The sequence below is a fragment of the Sus scrofa genome, chromosome 7 (assembly GCF_000003025.6).
Source record: "Sus scrofa isolate TJ Tabasco breed Duroc chromosome 7, Sscrofa11.1, whole genome shotgun sequence".
Classification (NCBI taxonomy): Eukaryota; Metazoa; Chordata; class Mammalia; order Artiodactyla; family Suidae; genus Sus; species Sus scrofa.
The window spans coordinates 113,427,830-113,446,603 of NC_010449.5; the positions used below are offsets into that span (position 1 = coordinate 113,427,830).

General features: G+C 49.2%; 1 protein-coding gene across 3 annotated transcripts in view; it reads right to left on the reverse strand.

Moving 5' to 3' along the window:
• FBLN5 (fibulin 5) overlaps nucleotides 1-18,774 on the reverse strand; it is a 102,784-nt gene that overhangs the window by 4,201 nt on the left and 79,809 nt on the right. For all 3 annotated transcript variants that reach the window (XM_021099623.1, XM_001929027.3, XM_005656447.3), the window contains 4 exons: nucleotides 14,603-14,722; nucleotides 10,658-10,780; nucleotides 9,496-9,622; nucleotides 5,444-5,639 (listed from right to left, as the gene is read on the reverse strand). In XM_021099623.1, the coding sequence (XP_020955282.1) occupies nucleotides 5,444-5,639; nucleotides 9,496-9,622; nucleotides 10,658-10,780; nucleotides 14,603-14,722 (566 nt within the window). The remainder of the gene's footprint in view (nucleotides 1-5,443; nucleotides 5,640-9,495; nucleotides 9,623-10,657; nucleotides 10,781-14,602; nucleotides 14,723-18,774) is intronic.

Sequence of the window (18,774 nt, forward strand, 5' to 3'; positions counted from 1 at the left end):
GCAAGTCTGCCATTAGGTCACAAAACTAGCCCATGGAACTAGAGTGACTGACTTCAGAAATCAAGCTTCTAGCCACCAAGCTCTGCAATAAGGTCACGGGATCTCTCAAGTTCTTGCCCTCCGTGGCACACACTTAGAAGCACTCCTTTGCATGGTAAACATTTACCTGGCTGTTTTCCCCTCCCCACTGTAGTGTGGGTTCTTCTGGGGCAGAGGCCACATCCTGTTTATTCCTACGCTCTCAATGCCTGACTCAGAGGCGCCTGGGTAGCAATGCCGAGTTCACGTCAGTGACAGAAGGATCCAGGCCCTGAAAGCTGGCGAAGCTTTCCACATGGGAGTAGGTTGCAAACAGCTCACCCAATGTATCTACGTCTTCTTGGCCCTGCTCCCACACGTGCTCGGGTTTCCTTTGCGGGACAGCGTTGTGTGACACGGGGCAAGCAGCCAGGCCACAGCAAGTCAGCGTCCCTCGGCTCTGCCACCTGATTCCTGTGCGCCATGAAGTCAACACGCTTTGGCCCAGTCTGAACCGCATTCCTTCTTCTGGCCCTAACTGTGTCCCTGAGCCACCTGGCCAAAGCCAATCACCAGTCCTGTGTCCAGGGCTCAGCACGAGACAGACGGCCAATGGGGCTTGTGAAAGGGGCATGCGTATGTGTAGGTACATGTGTGCATATGTGTATGGACCTATGCCTCTGCACACGTGCGCATGTGTGCACATGAGAGTTAACCTACTTGCTTTGTAGGGTTGCGGGGATTAAATAGGGGATACACGCCGAGGTGCACCTATGCACCTAGTATCAACCGCCACCACCATCCTTGTCATCATCCGTTTGCACCAGTGACCACCGAGTCCCCTCGTGACTGGGTCTCCGAGGGCCTATTTCCTGAATACCCTGGCTCTGCCCTAAAAGCCCAGTGAGGAGTAGAGTTTCTGTCCTCAGCTCTCCTGCAGGCACCTGAGTCTCCCACATGCTTGAGGGCGGGCGTGCTCAGGATGCTGCAGATTATGGAGTTTTCCATAATAGAAAGTTCTCGGTTCTCAGTCCTTCCCTCACCCCCTGAGCCTGGGGGTGATCAGATGCGCTGACCTCTGAGATTACGTCCAAACAGGAGTATGTGTGCATGGCTGTGCACTTGCTGGGTGTGTGTACATGTGTGGGGGGTATATATGTGCATGGCTTGTGAAATGAAACTCTTCCACGTGCTTGTGATACAGGCAGCAACTCTCAGGGTAGGGGAGCCAGAAGGGCCATCAGGCCCCACCCCTGCCTGTCCCTTGGCATCTCTCACCTCTCCAGGGTCCAGCAGCTTGCCACCTCCTGACAACAGTAGCAACAGCAGCAGCAGAAACAACACTATTAACACAAGCATAGCTAATGCTTAACAACTATAATCGAAAAAATAAAAATCATTATAAAAAAAGAAATTAAAAAAACCCTAATGCTTATTGAATGCTTTCTATTGTGACAAGATGTTAAAGTAGATTTTTCTTGTTATCTCAATTTCTGCTGAGACCCCGAAGCTAGAAGAGTAGGTGAAAATACCGCGCATCCTAAAGAGACATTCAAGAATAAATACACATCTTGGTGCAGACTACCTGAGTTCAAATCCTGCTCTGGGGCTTCCTAGCAGTGAGATGGCGGGCAAGTCACTTAGGCTCTCTGTGCCTCGTGCTCTCATCTGGGAGCCCTAGGGCATAGGAGTGCTGTGAAGATGAAAGGGGTGATGGATGGCAAGTCCTTTGCACACGTGCAGCACAGTGTAGGATTTGCTGCTGATACCGTTTGTGTAGTTTCTGTAGCTGTTACACAAGGGACTGGCACAGCCGTGTGCGGCTCAAAGCCGGATCTGTTTCTCTCACTCCGGCACCACCTCCAGCCTTTATAAATGTCTTAAGCACACTTGCCAGCCTCCAAATCAAATAAGAGGAGCTTGCCATGTGGGTGCCCTGACAGTTAAGGGTGCAGACAGCAGCACCAGACTCTCTCCTGAAGAAGTCTAGAGACGAGAGCCCCAGAGATGCCCTGCACCATGGGGACAACGGGAGCTGCTGGGCAGTGGGCTGTTGGGGTCCTGAAGGCCCAGGGTAAGGGCTGCCCACCTGGGGGGAGGGCAACACCCACACACACACAGACTTTCTGAGGGAGAGGTTTGGGGTGGCATCTAGAGGCCCTCTTGCCCCACACCAGGGAATGCGCAGTGCAAACTGAGTTTTGGGAATCCTCCAAAGACCCTGCAAAGCATCCCATGAGAGAAAGAGCACTTGGCTCTCTGCCCCAGACAGAGAACCAAGGCCTGCCTACAATGGACCCTGTAACCTCTCCCCATCCACCATCTGCACCCCCAAAACCCTGGAGCAGGGGTCCAGAGAGCACTATCAGTGTCGGGGGGAGGTGTGGGAAGGCAGTACAGGGGCCAAGCACCACTCCACCCCTGACCCCATCTCCGAGCTGGGGAAGGGAGAGAAACTTTACACTGCAAGAGAGACGAGAGACGGGGCAGTTGAAGTTTTTATGTCAAGCAGCTGGGACTTCGATGCGGGAGAAAGAGGCAATTCAATAGTCACTGAAAGTGCCTGTGAATCCGATGGGATCCACCTGGTGACTGAGAGGTCACCCAGGCATGTGCAGGGTGTGTGCAGAGACAGCAGCAAGAGAAAAAGAAAGTTATTGAAGGTTTTATCCTTGCCAAATCCTGCTTGATCAATAAAAATAGCCATTCAGGAGTTCCCACTGTGGCTTAGTGGGTTAAGAGCCCAACTAGTATCCATGAGGATGCGGGTTCAATCCCTGGCCTGCTCAGTGGACTAAGGATCCAGCATTGCCACAGCTGTGGCATAGGTCACTATGGCTGTGCTGTAGGCCTGCAGCTGCAGCTCTGATTCAATTCCTAGCCTGGGAACTTCCATATGCTGCAGGTGTGGCCCTAAAAAAGCAAACAACAAACAAACAAATGGCCAGTCCATGCTCCAGGCACTGTGCTAGGTAGATGACCTGATTCAATCCTAAAGTAGGTCCTGCCTCCTCCAGCGGTAGATACAGCTTACTCCATCTCCTTCCAAAGCTCTTGACCTTGCTACACTGGTCTCCAGATGTTGGGTCTGCAGGTGTGTTATCACATGTGACCCGGCCCTGTTAGGGTCTTGCCAAGTATGCATTAGCGAGGAAACAGGAACGCTACCAGCTCCTGGGGCCTCTTCTAATCTGTCCTAATCCTGCTTCTGAAACCTCTCTGTTTTCAGTCAGTCCCAGCCCCAGAAGCGAGGATTAGAGAACTCTTCCAGGGGTTGGTGAGAGCACAGGGAGAGAGCTCAGAGATGTGGTTCTTTCATGGCTGTGGGCCGTCTCCTATAAAAGGGGGTGAGCTTCTGAGTCTAGCACCCCACAGTAACATCAGTGGACCACATAAACCATATTTGTTAGAAATACAGATTCCAAGGCTGAATCAGGGCCCCCAAAGGATCCTAACCCCTGGAACCTGTAAGCGTTACCTTATATGGAAAAGGGATCTTTGCAGATGTGATTAAGTTAAGGATCTTAACCCAGGGAGATTATCCTGGATTATCTGGGTAGGCCCTAAATCCCATCACAAGTGTCATTCTGAGAGACAGGGAGATTTGATACAGGGAGATTATGTGACAAGGGAAACGGAGATTGGAGAGCTGTGGTCACAAGGCAAGAAACCCTGGCAGCCACCAGAAGCTGGAAGAGACAAGGAATGGGTTCTCCCAGAGAGCCTCCGGGGAAGCCCAGCCCTGCTGCCACCTGATTTCAGCCCAGTGAAAATGATCTCAGACTCCTGGCTTTCAGAATAAATTTCTATCATCTGAAGCCACCAAGTGGGTGGCAATTTGTTACAGCAGCTGCAGTAAACTGATACACTGGGCATTAGCCACTATCTTCTGAGACAGATTCTCTGATTGGGAAGCACTGGAATTCATGTTTGGGACAAGTGCCCAAATTTACGTTGAAATGTGAAAACCATTGCTCCAAGCTAATGGGCTCCAAGGAGGTGTGATCACCCCAAAAGTAGGAAATGAAACGCTATAGAAATGGTAGAGGATTACATGTATGCCATTTACAAATAAGCAAATGTATTTTAGGCTGTATGCTCTACTGTTTTTTTCCTGATATGGATAAGTTGGTGCTGTCCAATCAAACTTTGAGTGATGATATAATTGTTCTAATTATAGAAAGCTAATACGACAGCCACATGTGGCTATGGAATGCTTGAGATGTGGCTAGCACAACAGAAACACCTAATTTTTCATTTTACTTCATTTTAATTGGTTTACATTTGAAAAGCCACAGGGCTACCATGTTGGACAATGCAGAGAGAACCACTTCTGTGAGAAACACCTTTAGGTTCACTGTGATGTAAAGGCCAAGAGGGCAGGGATTCAGGACTGTTCTGTTCACTGTTGTGTTCAGTTTCTAAAAGTCTACGGTAGGTACTTGATAAGAATTTATTGAATGAGTAGATGGATAAGTGGATATGTAAATGCCTCTCCCATAGAATTGCAGGAGGAATATGAATTAGAATATATATATATATATATATATATATATATATATATATATAACTGAATCACTATGCTGTACACCTGAAACTAACACAACATTGTAAATTAACTATACCTCCTGCTGTATAGCACTGGGAACTATATCTAGTCACTTACGATGGCGCGTGATGGAGGATAATGTGAGAAAAAGAATGTATATGTGTGACTGGGTCACTTTGCTATACAGTCGAAAATTGACAGAACATGGAGTTCCCGTCATGGCTCAGAGGTTAACAAACCCTACTAGTAACTATGAGGTTGTGGGTTCGATCCCTGGCCTCGCTCAGTGGGTTAAGGATCCGGCATTGCCGTGAGCTGTGGTGTAGGTCACAGACACAGCTCGGATCTGATGTTGCTGTGGCTGTGGTGTAGGCTGGCAGCTGTAGCTCCAGTTCACCTCTAGCCTGGGAACCTCCATATGCCACAGGTGTGGCCCTAAAAAAAAAAAGACAAAAGGCAAAAAAAAAGAAAGAAAGAAAGAAAGAAAAAGAAAATTGACAGAATGCCATAAACCAGCTACAATGGAAAAAATAAAAATCAGTTAAAATATATATATATTTATATTTTATATATATTTTATATTTTACTTTTCCATTAAAAAAATGGTTAAAAAAAATTGCAGGAGGAACGAGACCTACGATTGCATCTTGGTCTAATTTCTCAGGGCACAGTTGAGGGTCCTGAGGCTCACAGGGGAGAAGCAGCTTTCTCAAGGCCGCCGAGGAAGTGAAAGGAATGAGGATACAGGAATCCTGACTCCTCCCTTCACACCCGCCCCTCCCAGCTGCACTCTGGCCGATTTCTAGAAGCACAGCCGGGCGAGACAACAGAACGCGTTGTGAAAGACGGTGCCCAGCACTCACCCCCTCTTCTTACCCGCATATAGAATTCTCTGCCCTCATTCCCAGACTTGATCTGGAAAATGTAATAGGCCCCAGGGTAGCGGGTCGTCGCCTGCATTTGGAAGATGTCAGCAGGAACAGAGCGGCCCGACACCACATCCATATCCCGGTACAAGATGGTGAAGGGTTGGTCTCTGCAGCCAGGGTTTTCAGCGGGACACATACAGCGGCTGTTGGGAAGGGAAATCACGTGAGAACGCGGTCAATCCTCTCCAGATGCTGGCTGTACCTGCTTCCTCACTTAAAACACTGTACAGGAGGCCACCCCATTGTTATCATCCAGATGCCGTAACTGTAGAGGCTCTGGTCTAAAAACTCCCCAGCATGTGGCTGAGCTCTCCGTTTCCTGGAGAACGGCCTATTCTGGCCAATCAGATATTCTTAACACTGGACTGCAAACCTGAGATGTCTGGTCTCCAGAACACTGGGACACTGGCGTTCCCTTCGTGGCGCAGCAGAAATGAATCCGACTAGGAACCAGAACACGGGGACACTCGCTAATGCACTTTACCTGTGTCGCATATTTTGTTGGCAAAATGTGCTGTGTAGCCCTTCACTTCCCCAGCCATACATACTCATTAAGAAATCCTAAAAGTGAGAAATTACATTACACTGACAGGTCTTAAGTGGGTTTTTTGTTTGTTTGTTTTTGTTTTTGTTTTGTATTTTCTATTGCACTTACCCCAATCTATATGGAATATAATTTCATATTTTCTTTCTCTAAATCAGCACTCAGAGCTCACTCTGTATAACATACAACATCAGGACACGACTTGAAGGTGTTAAGACATCAATTGCAATGATAAAGCGGATCCTGACCTTAACTAGGTCCCTCTCTAATTGGAGAAATACATCATAGACACAAATATCTCTAATACAAAGCATCTCCTTTGAAACACTAGTAATAGCATCGCCATCGTATGAAATGGACTCATTACCAAGGGATGCTTATTTTAGACCCCCCTTGACTCAACCCTAACCACCCCCCATCTCTCACCTCACTTCCAAGACTTCCGCCCCAGGTCAGAGTGGAAAACAGGATAAGAATATCTGCTGATCTACGTCTTAGTGGCCACAACTGAGAGTAAACCTTGCTGTGCTTCCATCTCTCTCCCCTAACTTCCAATCTACCTTCAAAACCTACCAGTTCTACCATTTGCCGCAACATGAACAGACCTAGCGATTATCATACTAAGTGAAGGACGTTAGACAAAGACAAATATCATATGATATCACTTATATATGGAATCTAATTTTAAAATGACACAAGTGAACTTATTTATAAAACAGAAACAGGCCAAGGGGGAGTGGGGAGGGACTGGGATGGAGTTTGGGCTTGGTAGATACAAACTATTACATTTAGAATGGATAAGCGAGGAAGTCCTGCTGTATATAGCACAGGGAACTCTACTCAATATTCTGGAATAACCTATATGGGAAAAGAATCTGAAAAAGAATGGACGTGTGTATCTGTATAACGTTGTACAAACCCAACGTTGTAAAGCAGATATACTCCAATTAAACAAAAAAAATAGCCAAGATGCCCACCCCCCCAAACCAAAACAAAACTATCAGTTCTACTTCTAAAACGCTGTCCAAATCCAAGCACTCCAACTCCACCATCGCCACGCTCCTGTCTCACCTGGACCTCTGTGACGGGCTCCGGTGATGGAGTGGAGGGCTCTCCCACAGCTACCTGGGTCAGAGGGCCCTTTGTCAGACATAAAGCGGATTGCGTCTCTATCCATCCTGCTTGAAGGTTCTACACTGGCCCCTATCTTGAATAAAAACTAAACACCCACTTTAGCCTCTAAAACCTCCTGGGGTCTGGTCTCTGCCTGTTTCTCGAACCTCGTCTCAGACACTGTCCACATGATTCACTAGATGGTAGCCCCTTCCAGTCCCTGCAGACGTCAAGGTCATGGCTGCCTCAGAGTCTTTGCATATGCTGTTCCCTTTGCTCTTCCACCCTCTGTTAAGCTAACATTGGCTCATCTTCCCACTGAAGCCCCAATGTCAGTTCCCCAGAGGGGCTTTCGGACTCCCCAGGCTAGACCAGGTCCAGGCTGCTCTTTCTCTTTGTCCATTTCTGTTCTTCCTATTCATAGCCACCTATCACCATCTATGATCACAGATTCATCCCCATGACAATTCATTTAGCATCTTTCTCCTCCACTAGCATAAGAGCAAACACCACAGTACCTGGCACCACGTCTGGCACGGAATAGGAATTTGACTAACACTTAATAAATGAATGTATCAAAAGAATTTCTTCAGTTTTGTTTTTTAAGGCTCTATTGAAATGGTCAAGTCAAAATGACCCAGGGGACAAGATGGCCACATGAAAGTGTCAGGTGTTAGAGTTCCCACTACAGTGCGGCGGGATTGGCAGCATCTCTGGAGCACTGGGATGCAGGTGCGATCCCCAGCCCGGCCCAGTGGGTTAAGGATCCAGCATTTCAGCTCAGACCAGATCCCTGAACTGAGAACACCATGTGCTGCAGGGCAGTCAAAAAAAAAAAAAAAAAAAAAAAAAAAACCAAAAAAAAAGTTGGGTGTCACACAGAAAATAGCTGTTTCCTAAAAGAAGTCTGGAGGAGGAAGCGATGTCTCCAGCTAAAGAGGATCGCTGCAAAGCCCTGGGAGAGGGGGCATCGGAGCTCAGATCTGAAAGACAAGGCAGGTCTACCCATGTGGCAATGGCAGGAATGCCTTCCACATAGAAAATGTGGGCACGCAAACCAGGAGGCTGGACGTTCTGGGCGTGGGTGAAGGTGAGAGCAGGTCCCGTTCAGGTTGGCGGGAGCACAGGCCACCTGAAGGAGGAAATGAGTTGGATGGGGGTGGCTGGAGTGAGGCTGGAACAGAGCCCGGAGGCAGGGAGTCTCCCAGGGTTTTCAGTGGCACGTCGGGGACCTCACCAGTAGCACCAGCTCAGTGCCACGAGCTGAACCAGGTCAGGTTCCTGCCACAGACAAGGGCCGCCTGCAGAAACCCGGAGAGAAGCAGGAAGTGGAGTTGGCAAAGGCAGCCTGAAGCTCTGCTCTGCTGTCAAGCGCTCTAGGAAACCAGAAGTCAAAGACCCCTGTTCCAGAGAGCTCCACAGCTTTTAGCAAGAAGCAGAGACGTCGCTAAAGGGCCCATCTGTTCCTGCTTTGTCCTCTCCTGCCAGCTTTTGATCACACTGGTAAGCCATGGTTTCCTCTTAGATGCTGCATCCTGGAGGGTGTGTGTGAGCGTGTCCCTTTGTCTCCAGTGGGACAGCGGGGCACTGCTCAGGGTGGTAAACAGATGTGTGACGGGAAGAGGGGAGGGCAGAAGTCATCCGTGCCCGTGCGTGCCTGCGTGTGTGAATGTGTGTGTGCTGAGGACCCGAGATGGTTCAACAGGAACTAAAGAGAAGCAAAAGGACGTCCTAGTCCACCAGTGGCAGAAAAACACTGTCCCAGTGCATTCACCTCGCAGAGGTTGCCTTCACTTTAATTCCCACCTCAAATCTAATATCTGCCGTCTGGTGATTTCATAATATCACTATTATGACATTGAAAACTTGATTAGAGCAAAAGCTAAGTACCCTCCATTACTGAGAACTCCCTAGTGACCTTCCAACCTCCCGCTATTCCCAACAAGGTCCAGGGAAACTGGAAGCATCCATGTCAGCCTGGAAGCCAGTCTGCAGGGCTGAGTCTCGCACCAGCCCAGGTCCACAGAGTCAGAATCTGCCTGCCAACAAGATCGCTGGGTGGTTCTTATGCTCATGACCTTTGAAAGACCCTGTGTGTCCTGAGTCCTGAAAGGGAAAAGGTTCATGAACCCTGCCTCTCCTGTGGGTTAGCTTTCTAGAATCTTCATATAGCTCTGGCAGAGTGTGTGTGTGTGTGTGTGTGTGTGTGTGTGTGTGTGCAGGCAGTAGGCCAGGTCTCCTGATGTCCTGGCAGATACACTCTCCTTTACACCTCACTGGCAGCCTCTTGAACCCGACCCTCCACCCCCATTCCTATTTCCCAAGGGGAAGCCATCACTTACTTATCGCTGATCCGCAGATAAGGCTCCTCGCAGCGGATGGGGTCAATGCATTTGAAGCCCCCTTGCAAATTGTAGCAGGTCTGCTGCAGGATGCACGTGTGGTTTCTGTGCTCACATTCGTTGATATCTGAAACGCATGGTAGACAAGAGGCTGAAGCCAGGCAGCACTTCTAAGGTGACGGTCCCAGGCCAGATGTGTGGGAATGGAGAAGGGTCTTTCTAAAGAGCTATGCTATCCAACGCGGCCACCACTGGCCACGGGTGGCCATGGAGCCCTTGAAATGTAGCTAGTCAAAACTGAGATATGCTGTAAGTGGGAAATACATACGAGATTTTGATACCTTGGTAAAACGAAAGGATATAAAATATGTTATCAATAATTCTTATATTGAGTACATAGTGGAATGGTAATCTTTTAGATATACTGCATTAAATAAAATATATCCTTAAAATTAATTTTACCTGTTTCTTTTCACTCTTTTAATGTGCCCACTAGGAAATTTAAAATGATGTCTACGGCTCACATTTGTAGCTCATATTATATTTCTACTGCCCAGCCCTGCTGTGGAGAATTCTTGCTTGGTGTTGGGGTAAGGCAGGTTCAAATGGCTGAAAATGAGTCTGTTGTTCAGTTACCAGCCTCCCCGACTCGTCCGGTGGGTAGAGCCTCTCAAGCAGCCAAGCAGAGGAGACCCATCCCTTTTACATCCTGGGGTCCTGAGCCTTTGAGGGACACAGCAGTCAGAGGTGTTGGTCTCCCCAGCATCTAGTCTCTAGGACATCAGCGGAGGAAAACGGACCAGGCTGCCCTCCCAGGACCATAAGAAAACGTGGGCCAGGCCATAAGAAGTCGTAGCTGCTTCAGGAGAGGTCCTCAGAGGGGCCCAGAGATCTGCTTGGGGAGGCAGGACTAGCCACCTGTATCTGCAGAGTTCATTCCTAAAGCAAGGGTGGCCTTGTCCTTTCTGAGGCCAAAGGATGGACTGTAGGGCAGGAAGGCACCAGCCCGGGCCTCCTGCCCAGAGCCTGCCACTCTAGGAGTTACCAGCCCCCACTCATGTCCTCACGTATGCCTCATTTCCCAGGTAAAGACATCCAGGTGGCCCCCGGCGCCAGCCCCCCTCACACCTTCCCCAGCCAGGGCCCTCTGAACAAGCATTACCCTGGCAGCTTCGGTTGTCATCCATCAGGATGTAGCCAGCCGGGCAGGAGCAGAAGTACGTGCCAGGTTGGTTCACACACTCATGCTGGCAGAGAAACTCAGAGAAGCTGCATTCATCCATATCTGGGGGATGACACATTACACCTGTTGTTTAGAATCACAGTCTCCCTGGGGATGGGAGCTTGGTCCTCATCTAGTTCACCTTGGACACTCTGCTGACATGCATGACAGCTTTACTGCCAAGAAGTTGCCCATTTGTTTCTTGAACACTTGTGGTGACGGGGAGCTCACTACCGATTGAGGCATTGTCCTCTCCTACATGGAGCTGAAATCTGTCTCCATCAAGCTTCCAATACCCTTCGTCTCTGGCTCAGCTCCATCAGCTACTCATCACTGGCCCATTTTGCCCTGTAGGTGAGTCTACTACCCTCCACCTCTGGAGGCGAAAAATTGTTTGCCCGCTGGATTTTTCTGAGTGCAGAGCTCCTTCTCCAGCCCTAAAAAACATTCACTGGCCCCAGTCTCCTGGAAGGACAACTTTAGCAGTGCTCATTCTCCATTAATCTCCTCCAAGTTGAAAAACAATAGAATTATTCCTAAAATCACAGATAAAAGGAATATATCCAGAACGCTGGGGGGGGGGTATCAATTATATTAAAAGTATACTGTGTCCAAAAACCTCCTTGATAGAGAAAACTCTGGAGCCGCATGGGGTGACCTGCCTCTCTCAGGAGGTCCCTGGGCGCTGGGCCACTCTCCAGCCCCAGAAGCGGGGACCTGAAGGGGGCGCCATTGAACACATAGGCTGCAATGGTTGAGGCAGAAGCAGGCGTTCCAGAAAAGCCAGCTCTTCATCGCACACAGCGTTTGGCAGGAGAGCCCCCATTTGAGCCTCATTCGATGAGCACGCCAAAGAAAACATGTTTTTCTTTCATTTGTTGTTTCCCGAAAACTAGCTTTCACTGCTTTCCCCAAGTGACATGTCCTCGAATTGCTCTCTGGAATCACCCAGAGAGGAAGCCAGCGCACATGCGGCTGCTTCTCCACCATCCAATGACTCGGGGTGTTACAAGCCCGATGTCTCTCACATCCGAGAAGGAAAACCTCCATCCCTTCTCTCCCAGGGGCCTTGGGTGGGCGGGGGGGGGGGGCGGTTAGGAGCCAGCAGAGATGAGATTTGATTTGAAAAGTTAAAGCACACTCAGTGAGTCAGACCTGCCTCCGTCCTGCCCCCTCCCGCTCCCCCAGGAGCCTAGAAGAGTCCCTGGTCCCAGCTACCCCAGCAGAGAGCATCCTGCTGATTTCTGTTAAGCTTGTAGATTCCGTTCATACCTTTAGTAGAACCAGTGCTAAAACCTGTCATTTCCTGAGAGCTCGCTCTGAACCAAGCCCTGGGTTAAATGCTTTACATGTCTCGTCTTATTTAATCCTCACCTCAGCCCTAGGAAGGAGGTGCCGAGAACAGCACCTTTACAGAGGGGAGATTGAGGCTCACAGAGGTTAGGTAACTTGACTAAATTTTCAGATAATGAGTAAGCAGTCAAGTGCGGGGGCTTGAAGCCAGCCAGCCGGCCTCAGGTCCTGCTCATCGATGCAAGGCTGTGATGTCTCCCCGAGTAAATGATGCTCAGGACTTAAACCTGGTGGATGCAGGGAGTCCTGGGAGTGGGAGCCCCTGCCACCACCCAACAGACCCGCTCAGTTTATCTTAGACTCTCAATCCCCAGGCTTTACTAAGGGCTGGGGCTACGCGGAGGGGCCACACCAGCTGTGATAATGTAGTGAAGGTAACAGTTCCTGGAAGGAGAAAGAGAGTGAGCAGAAAGGGACAGACAACAAACTCCCTGCATCACCCTGCTACCCTGGGCAGCCCTAAAGCCCGCAGTGGGCAGGCGTTACCCTAAGCCCTAGGAATGCGGGCATCCGGGTGAACAGGGAGAAGATGGCCATTTTGGTCAAAGTGAGGCAACTGAAAATCCTTGCCAAACCACCAAAGAGGTAATACTCTTGAAAAGCCAAAGGTGGAGTTCCCGTTGTGGCTCAGCAGCTTAAGAATCTGACACAGTGTCTGTGAAGATGCGGGTTCGATCCCTGGCCATGCTCAGTGGGTCAAGGATCTAGGCTGCCACAAGCCGAGGTGCAGGCTGCAGATGCCACTTGGATCCAGTGTTTCTGTGGCTGTGGCCGGCAGCTGATGTAGGTCTAATTCAGCCCCTAGCCTGGGAAGCTCTGGTGCAGCAGGAAAGAAAGAGAGAGAGAGAGAGAAAGAAAGAAAGAGAAGGAAGGGAAGGAAGGGAGGAAGGGAGGAAGGAAAGAAAAAGAAAAAAATTTAAAAAGAAATTTTAAAACAGTTAAAATTAAAAATTCAAAGTCCCTACTTCTATACTTAGAGAAAGTAAGTTAACACACAGTGACACTTAGGGAGCCCGATTCATTTCACCTTTATGACCACCTATGAGCGTGTTTGTTTGTTTTTTCACCAATGAGGAAACTGAGGCTCAGGCAGTGACTTGGCCCCGGAAACCTCTGAACAGGAGAGTCAGAAATTGACCTCAGCTCCGCCTGACTCCAGGGGCGCTCCCGCCACCACCTCCTCCGCAGGCAGCCAATAACCGTCCATGGATGTGCAGACAAGTCTCTGGAAAAGGAATAATCCCATCTCCTAACACCAAACTTTCTGCCTCTTAGGCCCTTGGCCCAGATTCCCCCAAAGGAGTGTCACGGGAGGAAGTGAAATGCAGAAAGAAAGTAGCTTTTCACGCCTGAGGGTGTTTGATGGCTGTGCCGGGACTGACCTTTCATCGAAGGCTCTCTGTAACTGCCCACTTGCCTTGCGGCTCCGGCTTTCCTGGCCCTGGGGAGCGTGCTCATTGTTTCAGAGAATTCTGTCCCTAGAACACTCCAGTCCTAAGTGATGCTATCCCACAAGTCCCATTCATGACTTGGGTCGGTTCCTGTTACAATGAAACCCAGGGCCAGGAGAACTTTCCATTCTGGGGGACAAAAAGATTTTCCCGCCCTCAGCTGTGGCCCACTTATTCTGGAAAAACCCACAGAAGCATCATGAATTTGCACTATGCTCATGTATAGTTGCTGATGATGCTACAAGCGAACGGAATGAAGCGTAATTCAACATTTAGCAAAAACAGGGAAAGAAAGAAAAGAAGGAAAAATGAAGCAAAGAGTGAACTGTGCATGGCTCCATGCAGGATACGACAGGAACAAATGTGAGTAAGACGCTGTCTCTATTCTCAAGGAGTTGACAAGTGTTTACAACTTTCTAGGAAAATTATAACAGTGTCCACAAGCTAGCATGGGCAGAGAACATAGCTTCTTGGGCTTGGAAGGAATTTATAAAAGGTCAGCTGAGCCATCTATGTTCTCACAACAAAATAAGATTTTATTCATCAACATCCAATCATTCACTAGTTGATTTGCAAACTAGTTAGTGCCTGGCCACCGTGTGCCAGGCCTGGAGCTAGGCACTGACTGTAGAGATTTCAATAGTTGACACACATGATCTCATTCATCTGATGCTTCCCCTCCCAACCCTACGCTGTGAAATTTGCTTTTATTCCTGCTATTATTCTATTAGCACTGTCTGCACGCTCTCCTCAGGACTTGACTCAGGGCTGGGTGATGACAAGTAACTCAAACTAACATGCAAAATTGGACAACTCCTTTTCCTCTTCAACCCAATGTCGGATCCCGAAAAGGTAGCTCTGTTGATTTTTTGCATTAAGGGTCAAATGACAAGGGACATGGGACTGCACTCCACCTTTGGGGGGGAAATGACTCATCCCTGCTTTGTGTGATTGTGACCCTATGGTGCTGGAAACGGTCCCAGACTGGAGCTGTGTCTGGAAAAACGAGAGGAAACACCTGTGAAGAAAGCCCCCTCCTGGCCCCAGCACAGGTGGAAGGCTCCACCGCCAAGCCCATTACCACTGCAGTGGACACCATCATCCTCGAGTTCATATCCTGGGTCGCAGCGGCAGATGAAAGAGCCATAGGTGTTGACGCAGGTTTGCACGCAGGGGTTCTCGGTTGCACACTCGTTCACGTCTGTGGAAAAGCAAACCACATTACTGACCATTCATTTCCACAACAGACCATTTGCACTAACTAGGCAGAGAAATGCACTGCCCCTCCTAAAAAAAAAAAAAAAAAAAGAATGAAAAAGGCACCAGCAACAAAATCTGCTCCCACTAGGAGACCAGATCCACCAGTACCGAGGATCTCCATCCAGGACCTATCAGATGCGGAGCTCAGAGCTCAAAAGGTTCACTGAAGAACCAGGGGTTCTATCCACATGTCCCTTCTGGGCTTGCAAGTGGGGAAGGGTGGAAACAACACGTCCCCATATCATATACATGTACCCACGTGGACACCTCCCAGGAAGCCCATTCTCCCAGGCTCCCCAACAGGAAGTTCTAGGCAACGTCTGCTCTTTCCCATGCCTACTGCATTCATCCCCAATTAGCTCTTCCCTCACCCCCACTGACTTTGAAGTTTGGGGGAAATAGGGAGATAATCGTGACCGTTTTAAGAATCACCCTATTCATTATTGCTGTGCACTGAACTGTGTCCCTTCCAAAATTCCTATGTGGAAACCCTCACCCCCAAATGTGATGATATTTGGAGATGGGGCCTTTAGGGGGTAATTACGGTTAGATGAACACCTAAGGGTGGGCCCTTCGTGATGGAGCCGATGCCCTTTATAAAAAGAAGCTTGCAGAGTTCCCGTCGTGGCGCAGTGGTTTAATGAATCCGACTAGGAACCATGAGGTTGTGGGTTTGATCCTTGCCCTTGCTCGGTGGGTTGACAATTCGGCGTTGCCGTGAGCTGTGGTGTAGGTCACAGATGCAGCTCGGATCCCGCGTTGCTGTGGCTCTGGCGTAGCCTGGCAGCTACAGCTCCGATTGGACCCCTAGCCTGGGAACCTCCATATGCCACAGGAGCAGCCCAAGAAATGGCAAAAAGACAAAATAAATAAATAAATAAAATAAAATAAATAAAATAAATAAAAAGAAGCTTGCTCCTGCTCTTTCTGTCTTGTGAGGACACAGAAAGAAGGTGACCGTCAACAAGCCAGGGAGAGAGGCCTCAGAAGCACCCAACCAGGCTGGCACCTTAACCTCGGACTTCTAGCCTCCCTAACTGTGAGAAATTTCTGTTGTTTAAGCCAACCAGTCTATGGTATTTTTGTCATGGTAGCCTGTGCTAAAGCAATTAAATATAAATACATGTATGTGGGAGTTCCCATTGTGGCACAGCGGAAACGAATCCGACTAGGAACTGAGGTTGCGGGTTCGATCCCTGGCCTTGCTCAGTGGGTTACAGATCCGGCACTGCCGTGGGCTGTGGCGTAGGTCACAGACGTGGCTCAGATCTGGCATTGCTGTGGCTCTGGAGTAGGCCAGCAGCAACAGCTCTGATTAGACCCCTAGCCTGGGAACCTCCATGTGCCACAGGTGCAGCCTGAAAAAGACAAAAAAAAAAAAAAAAAAACCAAACAAACAAAAAAAACAAATAAATAAATACATGTATGTGTAATGGGGTCCCCTTGCTATATACAGTAGAAAGTTGACAGAACACTATAAACCAGCTATAATGGAAAAAATAAAAATCATTATAAAAAATAAATAATAAATAAATAACATCACATATTGTTACAAAAGGATCTCACACTCATGGAATCTGTACAGCCCTGCTTCAGGACCATCGCCCCAAATTACAAGTTCAGCAGCTTAAGGAGAAGTCAAGCGTCAGTATCTCGAGTGGGCGATGGTTTCATGGGGGCATGTGTAAGTCAAAGCATACGAAGTCTTGCACCTTTAATAGTGATGTTCATTTTACATGAGGTATGTACACCATCAAAGATGCTTACTTTTGTTTTAAGGTTGAGAGATGCGCCCAAGACCCCAAGCTAACAAGGGCACAGTTGAAACTGGGACATACGTCAGAGGTCTTTCCACAACACCCAGGATTCATTCTGCACAGCTCACGGAAGAGGGGGAGGGGAAGGAGGGAGCCCCTTTGTACCCTGTCATTGGCTGATCTGTTTTAAACACCCCCTCTCCCGTGCTCCTTATGGCAATGACCAAAGGTCCAGCTGAGAGAATTTCTAGCCCCTTCCAAAGTCCAGGTAAACTTCTTAAGGCTCTTAATAGAGATTCGAGTGTTTTCAGAGTTAAAAGGTGAGTGGCTTAAGTTTTTCTTAAAGAAGAGGGCAATCCATGGAGTTCCCATCGTGGCTCAGTGGAAACGAATCTGACTAGCATCCATGAGGACACGGGTTCGATCCCTGGCCTTGCTCAATGGGTTAAGGATCCGGCGTTGCCATGAGCTGTGGTGTAGGTCACAGACGTGGCTTGGATCTGGCATGACTGTGGCTGTGGCGTAGGCTGGTGGCTACAGCTCTGATTCGACCCCTAGCCTGGGAACCTCCATATGCCGTGGGTGCGGCCCTAAAAAGACAAATAATAATAATAATAATACAAAAAAAAAAGAGAAGAGGGTAATCAAAAAAAAAAAAAAACCAACAAAAAAATAGGGCAATCCCATGCCCACATGGCTCCTGTTTCCTGGCATCTTTGAAATTTTCAGAGAGAAAATAAAAATGGATAGCATGCAAGAAAGGTCCAGTAAGATACCAGTCTTCCCTGGTGCCCAAGGGGAGCCTAGAGGCTGAACACCCAGGGACCAGAAAGGCCAGGAAAATGTCACAGTGCTAGGCCATCGAATGCAAGCTCAGGCAGGACTACACTGGTGAATATCAGGGCTGGTGTTCTCAGCTTCCGGCGGATGCTGGCCACTGCAAGGCCGCTTCAATGAGTTCAAGGCCTGCCCTCTTGCAGCTCGCAGCTGCTTGAGCAAGAGAACAGCTGGACCCAAAGGCTTCTGCCCTCTGGGGCCTTGGCGGCCCTCTCCTGCCAGCCCCTGGGATCCTCATGTGTCCAAACGCCCCTCTGAATCCTGCGGGAGCAGACCACACCCCACTCCAACTTGGTGGACGGGAAAGCTGGACCCCTGATTCTACACTCAACTCTGCTCCCACCAAGTCGCGTGCCTCCGGCCAAGGTGCTAACCTTTTCTGAGCCTTGATTTCTTCCTCTGCCCCGCCTACCTCATAAGGCTATTGTTGGGGTTCAGTGAGATGAACAGAGAGGACAATGCTTTGAAGAAGCCTTCTTCTTGCTCCAGGTGTTAGGAATACAAAAGCTCGCTGGAATTTGTAACATCCTGTGTCACTGCTGATGCACGTGTCCAGGCCTGGGTGCTGTGCCTGCTTCTTTCTCACACTCTGGACTTGGCACTGCTGGGTGTACTCGCTGCTGCTTGTCAAACGTGGGTCCCTTGAAGGACACGGGGGCCTTTTGGCCCTGCTGTGCAGGGCTGTTCCTCAGGAGGCATTGGGGGGAAACCTGGGCTGGCACCTCCACCCCCAGCCCTGGCACAGAGAAGCCTGCATCTGTCCTAAGCCGCTTATCACAGCAACAAGGGAGCCAGGCGCCCGCTCCCCGCTCTATCAGCTCCTCAACCTCCCAGCCCAGCCTCTGCTCACAGAAGAAAATGACCTCTCTTGGCAAGACAAACACAGTCGAGACTTCTTGGAACAATCAGCAGAACCAGCTTTGGAAGAGAGGCTTACAAAGCATCCAGGATCCAACTCTTTAACTCTGATGCCTTCCTGTTTACCCAATGATTTAGATATGACTAAACTAATGGAGACATAATATCCTCCCACCAGCTGGCCAGGAGCCTGCCAGCCAGACCTCAAATGGTGTGACAAGGAAATGGATGCCGCTTAACCTGGTGGCAGACTCCAAACAAAGACCTCATTCTGAGTTGGCGGCGCTGCCTCCACCCTGGATGGGGCAGCTGCCAGGGACCGGAGGCCCGGGCAGCAGGCTGGGGGCAGGGGGGGCGGAGGCCCAGGCAGGGCTCGCACTGATTTTTTGGGTCTTAAGTCCCCTATTCACTTCCTGGGCAAAAGAAACCTTCAGATGGAAACGGTAAGAGACAGAGAGCTTGTTTTTCTTACTTATCAGTATGTGACGCGGTCCTGTGAAAGTCAGAAAACACCTTTGTCTCATTCTGCTACCGAGGGACA